Here is a 12,853-nt window from a genome sequence, read left to right on the forward strand (position 1 = left end):
CAACACACGTCTACGATTACTGTACCGGTACGGTATTTGTAGATACGTTTCAAAAGAAACAGCTCTTCCTCCCTGGTAGCGATTAACCTGCTACGCTGGAAGATGTCCTAATTATTAGTCATCCTAAATTGTTCAACTTTTCACTACCCTATACAAAATATGCACATATTATATGTAGATGTTACGAGGTACATACGTAGTGCTAATAGGAGGTATCTTATTTTCGCTAGATTTTACTGCAACCTGAGTCTAACTAACCCAGTAAAACTGAAAATACATAAAGTTCTCAAAATCGCGATCGGATTTCCTTAAAATACTGCTAGACTAAAGTTTTAAACAGGTGAGTCGGAAGCTGGTCAATCATTTAGGCATGTTACTGCAGTCGTCACAGGACAATTTCACGCGAAAGAATTTCCCCCGGCGAACAAGATATAAATATAAATATGTTACTATATGTTACGGCTCTACGAGATACCATGTATGTTACTTTCCTTTAGACCCACAGACGATACGCGCGCTATGCGTGTAATCGATACCCGGTCAGCGAAGACTAAGGGATACAGTTTCTCAGTTCTACCTTTTACCTGGATAGAAATGTCCAGGGAACCAGTGTATGCTACGAGATAACTGCGGTACGAATGATGCGTTAAGCACAACATGTCTGCATCAAACACAAAGTTACAGCAGAGTAAACAGGAATAAAAACAGCCAGCTAATACAAGATCAAAATGTAATCATGAAAAATATATAAAATTAAAAATTTATCTGTGGTTTCCATGCTGTTTAAATAAACGGAAAAGAAACTTTGGCAATCGATTGCGCGAAAATTAACAAATCACGAAAGGTTGCAAAATAAAAAAAACAGGAACATGAAGAAAACCAAAAAGCGAAAGCGCAAGATAATCTGAGCAAGATTCGGAGGTCAAGCGCGCTTTACGTGCATGTCTCGAACTAAGGCTCAAATTATTTTCGTCCAGGAAATGGTATCGTGTAAAGCACGGTCTATGCCTCACAAAGCGAATATTTCGTTGATTCCGTAAATGGCCAGTTTACTAAGAGTCGACACATTAAGCAGCCGCAAATCCATCTTCCACCAATATCGTGGGCTGCCGTCTGCATGGAAACCGCTGAACCTACAAAGCAAGGGTAAAATGAAGTTCAAGAGACGGAAGTTTGGACTACCGCAACATGGAATGCATTGGCACTAGTCAAGTCTGCTTACACTAAAAGATACATGCGAATGGTCTGCCATTCATCCGGATACTCCAGATTGCGCACCCAACGAGCATGCACAGCAGTGACCTTTGCTAGCATATCCGGGGTGACCGGCGGGAAGTTCTCGTTGACAGCGCACATGAAGCGGCTAGTCATGCGCATTCTGCCCTCGCTGCATTTGAGAACTAGCCGCGGAATGCTGATCTGCAGCTTGTCAATGTCCAGTGCATGCGACTCCATTTTGAGGGGTTTCATCAAATTCTGCTCGTGCTCTGGCAGGAGACGCATACTGTTATCGTATCTAATCTGTACACCCTGAAACAGTTGGGACGCTGTGAACCCGAACAGGTCGGCCACTTTCCAGTTGTACAGCACGACGGATTCGCAGTAGTGCTTGTAAGACGTCGGCTCCCAAGCTGCAGCGTGCTTCAGCCGATGCTCGTTTTGTCCCACAATGAGGCTGGGTTCGGAGACAATCTGGTCTTTAAAGACTACCAACGGCAGCCGGATCCCCATTGCTGTTAGCAACATTTCTATATAAGACGATGGATAAAGGAAAAAGGCGTTGAGGAAGGTGAGGCATTTGGTGGTGGAACTAATGGAGCGGCTCACCAGCTTCAGCAGTTTGTAGCAGTTGCCACTGTCTACCAGTACCTTCGGATGCAGCCAATTGTCCACATGAATAATGATGTGCTCCGTCATGCGCGGACTGCTTAACAGGAGCGACCATAGCGCGCATACCCTGTGGAGCAGCGACGTTGTTATATAACTGCCCCAGTAAAAACCACTACTGCAGCCGCCCGATCAAGCTGCCCTTGCCTTCCCTGTGTTGAACATCGAGCAGCGTGTGTAACGTTGTCCCATAAACCAGACTCTGGATGCAACCTGATCGGGAGGCTGCTAGTACGGTCCGACACTACCACGCCACAGTTCCAGCTTTCTCTCATACTTGCGCCACTCCTCGGATTTTGTCGTCCGGCCAAGTTACACTCTGCAGTTTTTCCCAAGAGCAGACTGCCGATGACCTTTGCCTCGCCACATTCGGTCAGCTCATGACGAGCCTCATTGAGAGTTGGCTCGCTATAGAGCTACGTGAGGGCGCGAGTACCACTTACCGTTTGGCCGTCATTTGTGAGTACAGATCCAAATGGGCCAGGATGAAGTCAACGAGCCACGGCGTCAGCTGACCTATGTGGGCACCGACAGCTTGGTGCAGTGCGTCACTTTCCCAGCCTGCGGACAGATGTGTCATGTCAGCTGAATTACTAAATTCAAAATACGCTATAAAGATTGCGTTACATAGTTGCAATTTTTAAGAAGAGGTTAGGCAATTTGCCGCATTCTGTAGTACGCCCTGCAAAATTCCAGGCATTTTCGACAGTGAGCAATTTTCTTGCCATATGAAACTACGAGTAAGTGCATACAGTAAAAGCAGGCAAGATGACAGGCAAACTTTAAAAAAACATTTGCTAATTTATGGACATCCGCAATGACGCAATCCCCTTGCATGTTACGATATTATTTGTACATTCAAATTTAATAGAGAAGTGTTGATTGTGTTGCGATATTCTGTTGGCCGACATAATCTGAAGAGCGGTCATCAAATTAATGCATATAATACTGTAAAACACCGTCGCACTGATATCGGTGAAAGATCCTACACTGTTACTCCATCTTTACACCTGACCATGATATGACGTTGACCTCGGACCGAGGTCCTCGTTACAGAAGTTGTGAATTCTTCAGTATTTTGTGAAGGACTCACAACTTCATTACTGAAGTCAATAAATCTATACAGGTAATCGGGACAGCCGTTCATACTGCTCGGCTTGCCTTGTTAATACTCGTAATAATGTATTATGACTACAAGCTACATGTATAAAGTGTAAAACTAACCGGTGTCGCCAAGGATAACTGCTCTTGCGGGACCTAGTGCAAAGGCAATGGCCGGCAAATCAATCCGGCTGGCCAGATGTTTGTCCAGCACTTGCGCCAACATCGTCGCCATCCACTGTGCTGTCTCCGCGTTGGCAGTATTTATCGTAATAAACATGCACCCATCCCGCTCGATGCGCATATGAAAACGACAGCAGTTTCTCCTCGGATAAAAGAATTCCCTTTCCTGCTCAAAAGCATCGCGAAGGTGCTTGATGATGCGGAATTTGTCGGAGGCATCGCTCAGAACACTCTGCGCCCGGGTAAAGGGAATGAAATGTTTGGTGTAGAGAAAGGCGCTGCGGCGCTCCAACAACGGTGGACCACTGGGCGGCAACTGCGCGGCCACTTGCCCGGCTGCCACCAGTTCAGCAGGAGCGGCGCATGCCAGGCCGTTGGGGTAGGGCTCCGCAGATTTCAAATAGAACATTCCACAACTTTCAGTTGAACAACCATGCAACGCATCCAACAGGACGGCAGGTCGGAAGCGCAAGGGGCCGTTGTTTTCACTACGCAATGCAACGTACACCGCGCAACCTCGGGGTTGACCGTGTACAAGGTCTTCACAGTAGAACGGCAGCAGCCAGATGCTTGCCATGTGGATCCACCGAGCGGTGACCTTTGCCGAGTCAAAGTGGATGAGTGCGTGGTCGCCGTCCATGTCTTGAATGTATCCCAGCCACCAGGAGTCGTCAGTGTTGCGAACGGCGACCGTGTTCTGGTAGCTCATTTGGTTGATATCTACCAGCAGCGGCCGGTATTGCACCATCGCTCCCCAAGGCGAATCCATAACGACCGATGAGACCATCAACCTATAAAATGCACCAATGTCTAAGTCTCACTTATGCTTACAATTGTTAGTTATTATGCGTATCGAAGAAAACTACCAACCTATATTTTAAACACCGCGTCCGATCCACTTCGGTGTCTGTTGCGTCACACTTACGTGTCTCCGAAATGACATGTGTTTTTCCCGGACAGTTTTTGGAATTTGTCTCAGTCTTCCCGCCAACTTTTCGTCAAGTTCCAAATGCCATTATTCTCTTCCCTTATCACAGTGTCCAATATAAAACGATTTAATCGTACAGCTTTTCTAGCGAAATCGGGAATGTCGACTACTATGTGCAAAAAGCAAAGCAGCGAATCAGCATCTATGTACACCAAGCAGTTTTCATGTCTGCCATTTTCATAACCGCAATTTTCCTCAAAAACATTGTTACTGTCAGGGAAATTCGAAGTTTCTCGGTATCTTAAACACGCTTGACTTGCCATGAATAGTTCGTTTTACTGATGCAAAATATTGAATTCACAAAACTCAAAAGCAAGAAAACTGAAAACGGAAATGTTGGTGTCATGTAAAAAAAAAATTGCTCTTCTTAAATTGTAAACTTTTGAACTTATACAATGTAACGCAATCTTATCATCAGTCTTATCATTTATGAGTATTTTCTGGCTCCACCACCGATAACATCCTAACACGGATAACCCGTTCAGCTCTACGTGCTTCAAAGGCCCTAATACTCACAGGCGCTGTATCACACTTCAAAGTCTTCACAATAGTTATAAAGAAACGGTCCAATTTCCAGTTCAAACAATTTAGCGTGGCTCAGTTGCGCATTGACGGTCCCGTAGCTCAAAAATTATTCTGTCGTCGATTCGGCAGACATTTTTGGGGTAGTGTACACTCTCTCTGTACACTGAAAAATTTATTAGGAGCCAAGGATATTCTGGAACAAATGTGCGCAGTGTTAAGCTAAAATAACACGAACTCCTTAAAAAACCACAGAAAATGCTGTTTGGTTATTTAATTCTGATCATAGCGTGGGATCATGATCAAGGAACCATGCTGCACCTAAATACTAGTACCTCTCTGATGTCGGGCAAACGCAAACGCACTGAGGAGTGTGGTAAAAGCCTGAGAAAGGTAAAAATATTGCATATACCGACCACTGAGCACTGAACGACTTAGTAACCGCGGTGTCAAAGTTATCCTGTGCAGCGTTCAATAGGGAGACAGTGGGACGCGCACACGTGCATAGCAGCGTCGCACTAATGCCGGTTCATGGATGGCACCTAGAGACTAGAAGCCGGTAATATACTTACGTAATTTAACTTTTTTGAGCGATTTCACATGAGCCGGTTATTGCGCGCACATTTTGAGTTTAAATCGGTTTAGCTCAATGTTCTGAGCGCTGAAAGCAGTAACGTACACTATGGAACTGTTTACGAGCCCGTCATGGCTTTTTTTCTAGCAAAAGGGGTGCAAACCAGTAGTAACTCCGCTTAATTCGAATTTAAAATGATGATTATTTATTAATAACTTTCTTTTGGTTTCGGAACAGATGTAAACAGTACGTTTCCCAAAAATTTACCGTTATGATTAATTAATAATACTACACAATTTTGGTTCAACTATACGCTAAAAATGATTTAAAAAATGTTGACAATTTTAACGTTCACTATTGTGCCCAAGAGTACCTTATATTCGGTTAAGAGAACTTCCACTGTATCTAAATAGTTTTAAATATTCTGATGTTTGCCTAATTAAACACTGCATTAAAACAACGACCCGAGACCGGAAGAGGACAAACAGTAAGGGTTTTTTCCAACAGCAGTCCCAGAACCTCAATACACCGCCACCGATTTGCAAATAAAGAACGAAAACCGACGTAATTAATCCCAGTCTAGAGACAGATCTCGTTGTTTTTGGTAAAAAATTAATTTTCATCAAAGGTATATGTCAAAATGCACTACTACAAGTCTACAACGTTAGAATTACAAGAAAGACGCCCAAGGAAAAACAATTGCTCATCTTTCTGAGAAAGAAGCTTAAAACACAAACTGCTGTTAACTGACAAATGGCCGTGGCGTACTACAAAGTAACAGTCTAACATTGAACCTTAAGGTAGGAAAAGCGTTAAGCATTCGCGAAGGCTGGGTCATCTTTCACGCCGATATTCACGAAATTTCCCAACTCCTTATTGTTTTTCCAATAATTCCTAAAATCGATCAGAAATTCACAGCAATATTTGGGCGAACGCTAATGCTACAACATTTCACCAAGTACAAAACGCCACAGTCCACCACAAAAAATAACTAACACACTACAAAGCATCTTGCTGTCGATACTACATTTTAGGGAAATTACTGGCCACTGGACGAACCAAATTCCGCTAATTACATATTATAAATTATGTGATCAGAATATTTCACATGAAAATGAAAAATACTACTGCAGAAAAGTTTTCACACGCGGCAGTAACACTTACCGAAAACGGTTCTTCGCCAGTTGACGTTTGTTAAACATCCCTTTAAAGACGATCCGGTTGACCCGAACCGGTGGATCCTGCTGTGTAGTCATCTCGATTCGCACCGGAACGGTCTTATCGTAGCAGTTTTCAAATGCCTCTTCACCATTCAGGGCATCCGGCCCCATAACTTCTACTGGATTCGGATTCAGATTACCCAGCTTCTCGGCCAATTTCTTGAATCTCCCATAGTTATCCGGTTCTATAAAAAAAAACAAATGCAAATTTGAAAAAAACCGAACCAATCTAATACTTTTAATTTATTTTCCTTTAGCCCATTTTTGGCTAGGATCTAGCATGGGGTCTACAAAATAATTTCAGGTGTCGTAACACAACACTTAACAGAGTTTTATAAAACAGCGCACCGAGATGCAGATGAATCACAAACCAAGCACCTGGTGAAACTTAATTGATTAACCCTGAAACTACAATCGGGAAGATGGCACCCGCTACTCAATCTAAGCGACACGTGCAGTACAAAATCCTAAGCGCTGCCGCATGCACTCCTTCGTCTCACTGAACCCTTTGAACGTGCCGCCCTGGCCCTGCACCACCGCCTGATCGGAATTAAAATGCACCGCCGCCGCGTCCGGAGCCCAGACTATCATCATACTTATTTCCATACAAATCGACGGTAATTTAAACATTACTACTGCGACCGGAAGCAGCTGTGCAGCAGACTGCTGGCGATCACCAGCACCACCGCCCTCATCACCATCAAGGCCAAACTGTTCCCCCAACCATTCTCACAACCAAAGTCGGGTCATGAGAGTGGAGGCGAGCGTCGGAGAAAGCGGGAAAATGGCGCGCCCGGGCTGGCGCTAGAAAATGCGACTGGCCCGAGCGCCGGAACCGCTCCACTTCCCTGTACTCGGCCATGGTCCTGCAAGAGGGTCTCCTCGGGGAAAAAGAGGTTTTTGGGCGTCAGATTGAGAAGCACAATGGAGGAAGTTTTCGGGATAATGACATCACACTGCTAAGGACTGCGGAGCTAACGGACTTCAGGGCGGTGCCGTGGAGGCCGCGAGGGAGGTGGTCAGTGGTGTATACGGGGATTGGCAAATGGATGGAAGAGGCGGGGGTGGTGCGGAGGATGGAATCCGGAGATTCTTCGGTGCACGTGCGCTGAATCCAGTTTAAGGCCGGCAATCATACAGGTACAATACCAGAAAATGTCGGAGAAAACGCAGTCTTTCTTTCCACCGAATCGTCTGCAAGACAAACAAAAAGGCATATCGGTAAATATGAATCGCAGCATTTTAACTGCAGCTCAAGAAACGTAGTAAATGTACTGTAGATTTGTAGGCAATGGACATTAGTGATCGAAATCAATGCTAGAAAAGCAATGCTGCAATATCAACCCCATTTTTTTCTTATCGGAAATCTCAAAACCAAAGCACGTTTGTACTATCCTGCTCTAGTCTAGAGAGAAACAAATCAATATTTTTCTTATCTTAGTTTTTATCTTCCGTTTCTAACAGGTCGCCAGTGAATTATATAATCGTTAAATTAAGGAAATTTAAAAAATGACAGCAAAGCATCATTCAATAAAAAATTTGAAAAGAGGACTGTGATGGCCGTTATTAATCAAATGATTACGGCACTTAGCCAGATCAGTAATTATGTCCCGGCCCCTCTTTATAACAAATAACTACGGCAATGCCGCTTAATGACCGCCGTCCACTTCCGGCCAGTATGTACGCTCCGCGGTGGACGTAAAGCGCACTATTAAAAAATAATTTAATTTTCAAATTCTCGTTTCTCCCGTTCCAAGACCCGCCAGCTAAAGTGTTGATTCTTCTCCAAAAATCCAAATCTAATTAATCGTCGAATTACAAGTGGGAAATTTCTGTGGCAAGATGTGATGTTCTACTTCTGACCAAGTGGCAATTTCTACCAGTGATGAGAGAAAATCAAGCACGACAACGCATTAGAAATTCGCGATTCCGAAAAAATAGTAGGGAATTCCGTGCAATATCTCTTACGGATACAATGCAAAAATAGTGTTAAAAAAAGGGAAAGACGCTGTCACGTCGTGAAGCACCAGATTTACTGCGCTTCTTGCCGGCGAGATCCTGGCTAACTAAATGATAATACACAAACTACAAAGAATACCGCATAAGGTTAGGTCAACCAAAAAAAGCCATGCAAATATTTTAATGTTGCTGCGCGCAACAACTTTATTGCGCGTAGCCACTACAGTACAGTCACGCTAGTGGTTTATTAGTGCGAAATCCATATAGCTGGTAATAACAACGTAAACCGGAAGTCGCAAAATGAAGCAGAGTTATACGAAACGAGTTATCTACGAGAATTATCGGTACCTAAACCGCAGTCGTTATTACAGAATGATCCAAAGGGTCAAAACAGAAAAATATAAACACTAATTAAACTTACATATTAATTTAAACTATTGTTCAACAGAAATTAAACAATAATTACGAGTAAAGTCAAGATGTAATAAAGACATTCAAAAACTATTTAAATAATTATTTTTAATTCTATTACAGCAACCTTCAATTTCCCTTTGAAACAAAAAAAAATTTTTTGGCACATAAACCGTAACTCGAACATGATCGATCACGCTGTTCACATGTACTAATGTTTTTTCTTAATTTTCAACAAAATAAATATTTTCGGCAATTAGCAACCAGTAATTCAACAATACTGTTTTTAATGTCCATTCTATATTCGAAATTCATTATTTTAGAACTCCTTGAAAATGCTGCAAGAGTTTTCCTACCTTCATTCGATCCAAGCGACATTACTCTTCTCGGCGCGCGCTTCATCCATGCCCCGCTGCCCCACGTCCGCAGAGCACTTTCCCACGTTAATCTATCACAAGCCTCCGTCAGCAACCCACAGTCCGTAAAGAATCCCGCGGCGCAGGATCTCCGTTATCCGGCCATACCTGCAGCAATTCGCACAAGCGCACGCACACCCCCGGCTCCGCCCACAGGACGACGCATCACCGCGCTCCGCCTACATACACTCCCCGCGGGCAGCACACCCAGTACAAAATCCTCCCCCTTCCATGGGCGGCAACGCCTGCTCAGCACTGATCTCTCGCCACGCAGCGCCCCAACTTCCACTGCGCTCTGATTCCACATGAGAATGACCAGCAGGCACACACTGCCCAGTATGCGGGAAACCAAACATTTTCGGAAAACAGAATAAAATTAACGCAAAAATTCTTAAAAATAAATTTAACTTAAAAAAAATTTAAAGAATAATTCTGGTTTTTTTGATAACTTTGCGAACTGGTAGCGTTAAGCATGTATTTTCTAAAGCCAATAACAACCTGCTCCTGCTGTACTGTAGTCTGTACCACATAATTATGTACTACCGTCTTACGCAGCACGCTTCATTGAATGACAGCAAAGTACTTATTTTGATCAGAATAAACTGCAGTAAACCTTTTGCAGTGTTTAAGTATTGCCGGATACACAAAATAAAAATTAAGAGTAGAACCGTAACCGTAAGTAGCAGCGTTTATTCTACTTACTGATATCGAAATACAATAGAAAGTGCGGCGATTCCGGCTTGCGTCGTTTCGGTGGCGACGAAGATCCGGAGCGTGGTTTCTCGGCAGACCCAGGAGTTTCTGAGTAGAAACGTTTTAAATTTGTATTAGTTTTTAAAAGATGCCTACATCAATATTAAGAATATTTTAACCGTTAAAGCGCTCGTTCAAAAAACATGTAAACTTTCGGCAAGTGCAGGATAACAGTACTTGTACATAAATAAAACTGCTGCATTTTAAGAAATCTGAAAGTGAAAAAGAGATAAGAAAGAAGCGAAATAGTACAATATTAAATATAGTCGATTTAAACTTTAAATTACTGTGATCATCATAATTTACTCATTGCCTACTATAGAGATGGCAGCGGCTGGCTGAAAGCCGGCTGAGCACATTTGGGAGCCGTAGCCCACGACAGGCCGGCTAAGGATTCCAGCCGGCTGAAGCTTAGCCGGCGGCCACTTCGGCTTAGCGGCTTTTGCGGCTGCATTGTCAAGCGATTGGCGAGTATTATTGTGGCTTTGCAAATTAAGCGATAGTAATTTCGATAAATCGCAAAATATTCGAGTTTGTGGCCGCAGTTTTAAGTTTTTTTATCAGTGCCATAAACGACTATAACTATGCCATTCGGAGGCATCACGTTAGTGCAAGAAATGGCAACAGATGCAGCACGGTATGATTATCAAACCGCGGACAATGAAGATGATGTCCTGCCACCAGCGACCCCAGGGGGCCGAATCTAGGCCTAGACTCCAACTCTGACTCTGACTCTGATTCTTACCACTCAAACTCTGACTCTGACTACTCAAAGTCTGACTCTGACCGCTCAAAGTCTGACTCTGACTCTGAAGGTTTCTTAGGTTTCTTGATAGTTTTTTTAGGTTTCTGAGGTTTCTTAGGTTTCTTAGTTTTCTTGGGTTTCTTAGGTTTCTTAAGTTATTCTTAGGTTATTCAGTCAGAGTCAGAGTCAGAGTTTGGACAGTCAGAGTCAGACTTTGAGTAGTCAGAGTCAGAGTTTGAGCGGTCAGAGTCTGAGTCAGAGTCAGAGCTTGAGCGTGGGCCAGGAATCTACGATCCAAGCGTTTCTTCTGCACCGGTCGCCGACACAGGAATTCCAGCTAGAACATTATTATTAATTGTTATACGGTAAATGGCTTAAACGGCTTAGCCGGCGATAGCCGGTATCGCCGGCTGGAAAAATTGGTCAGCCGCCTTAGCCGGCTGGGACTTCCAGCCGCGTTCAGTTAGCCGGCTAAGGATTTCAGCAGGCCGTCAGCCGAAAGGTCAGCCGTTTAGCCGGCCGTTGCCATCTCTAGCCTACTAAACCTCACTATACTGTAACTATAAGAAGAATAGAAGATCAATCATATTCAATAATATTACAGTAGCGAAAAGAAAATAAAGTTAGAAAATACCGGTATAAAAATAGTAACTATCGCTAAATTTCAGTAAATTATGCAAAATTATTAATTGAGAAATAAATTGAGCATATCCGAATTCAACGTAATTTTTCAGCTGCAGGACAGCGGAGAGCGTCGCCTGAGATACGACGACATCGACAAAATCAGATAAAAACAATCCTAATTCGCGCGTGATGGAACAGTAGTTAGAATCAACTGCACGTTATCTTGATTTACATAAATTAATTTGAGCAAACATATTGCCACAGAGCAACAAAACTTCAGCAAAGAAATTAGGGTGAAAGCTCTGAAATTGCCAACTTACCGCTCTTTCCGCCAATAATGCGTGTAGTAGCAAAGAGATCAAACTGTGACGAGGCCAACTTAATGCCGATATTGTTGGCGGTCTGCATGGCCTTCAAAGCCGAGTCATGATTTTCGAATACGATCAGCCCGCTGCGCGATGAAGCCATGTTCTTAGAAATGATCAAGTCCTTAACGCTGCCTAGGTTCTGGAAGGTGGCTCGCATCTGTTCCGCGGTGACATGCGCGGCAATTCCAAGAAAGCACAACGGGTAGCCGGCGAGTTTTTCGTCACGGGCGATCACAAACGGCACGCCGCTGCCAGACGGCAGACTTCCGTCAGAATGGTCCATGATCGGTATGCTGTTTGGATAAGCAGCTATCTGCAAGCTAAGAGAAAACGATATCAGCAAAGTAATTTATTCACAGAAAGCTGTTCACAAAACAAGTGCCCAGCTGCGCTTGTTCTGAAGAGAAAAAATAAATGTTATAAGGAACATCAGAAGTACTCGTATCAATTATCAGGTGCGGTAGCCACAATGTCCCGTAGATAAATCGCAAGCTGATAAGTGATAACCAACAAAATTTCTTAAATCCGGACATTTTAATTCATCTTTTGCGACGAGGCAGCTTGAAACCAAAACAACCAGCTAGATTCTTCCAATTTTTTTTAAATATAACGCATTCTAATGTTTACACTAAACGGCAGACAGAGCGGCAAAGTGCGTTAGTATGCACTGAATCGAAGAACTCTAGAGGCAACGCTGAACAGTGAAAAGTCAATACAAACTATCAATCAGACTGAAACAGAAACAGTCAGCGTCCCATTTAGTAAAGGATATTTTGTAACTCTGAATATTTAAAATGCTGATACTACTTGTAAAAATAAACTGTTACTGCTTGTATTAAAAGTGAAATGCTTCAACTACTCCAGTAAAAATCCAATTTTTCTCGCAGGACCCACATGGATCACCACGTCGATCTGCTCTCATGGTCAGAGAAACTTGCACACAATACGGCTAGAAGCAGGTACAGTAGCAGACAAGACGGTTATTACGTACCTGCGATGGATATAAGGAAATGCTATCAGAGAGCAGAAATAAGCTATCAGAAAGTAGTCCGCTATGGAAACAGCAAAGGAATGCACAGGAAGAAAGCAGAAATAAGGGAAA

General features: G+C 43.3%; 2 protein-coding genes across 3 annotated transcripts; both read right to left on the reverse strand.

Annotated features, from left to right (window-relative positions):
* Positions 1 to 633: 633 nt before the first annotated feature.
* LOC129584399 (uncharacterized) lies at positions 634 to 5,104 on the reverse strand. Of its 2 annotated transcripts, none has more exons than XM_055476560.1 (7): positions 5,017 to 5,104; positions 4,676 to 4,877; positions 4,042 to 4,243; positions 3,112 to 3,962; positions 2,331 to 2,448; positions 1,223 to 1,957; positions 634 to 1,133 (listed from the first exon to the last, which is right to left on the reverse strand). In XM_055476560.1, exons 4-7 carry the CDS (start codon positions 3,956 to 3,958, stop codon positions 1,010 to 1,012), a joined length of 1,824 nt encoding a protein of 607 aa, XP_055332535.1. In that variant the 5' UTR covers positions 3,959 to 3,962; positions 4,042 to 4,243; positions 4,676 to 4,877; positions 5,017 to 5,104; the 3' UTR covers positions 634 to 1,009. The 2 variants fall into 2 exon arrangements, with proteins under 2 accessions (XP_055332535.1, XP_055332534.1); XM_055476559.1 differs by having other exon boundaries at positions 4,042 to 4,268.
* Positions 5,105 to 5,801: 697 nt separating this feature from the next.
* LOC129584434 (uncharacterized) lies at positions 5,802 to 12,853 on the reverse strand. The gene is made up of 5 exons (XM_055476590.1): positions 12,743 to 12,853; positions 11,704 to 12,071; positions 9,964 to 10,062; positions 6,420 to 6,660; positions 5,802 to 6,149 (listed from the first exon to the last, which is right to left on the reverse strand). Exons 2-5 carry the CDS (start codon positions 12,032 to 12,034, stop codon positions 6,068 to 6,070), a joined length of 753 nt encoding a protein of 250 aa, XP_055332565.1. The 5' UTR covers positions 12,035 to 12,071; positions 12,743 to 12,853; the 3' UTR covers positions 5,802 to 6,067.

The sequence above is a fragment of the Paramacrobiotus metropolitanus genome, unplaced genomic scaffold (genome assembly GCF_019649055.1).
Source record: "Paramacrobiotus metropolitanus isolate TYO unplaced genomic scaffold, Prichtersi_v1.0 Parri_scaffold0000013, whole genome shotgun sequence".
In the NCBI taxonomy this organism is placed as follows: Eukaryota; Metazoa; Tardigrada; class Eutardigrada; order Parachela; family Macrobiotidae; genus Paramacrobiotus; species Paramacrobiotus metropolitanus.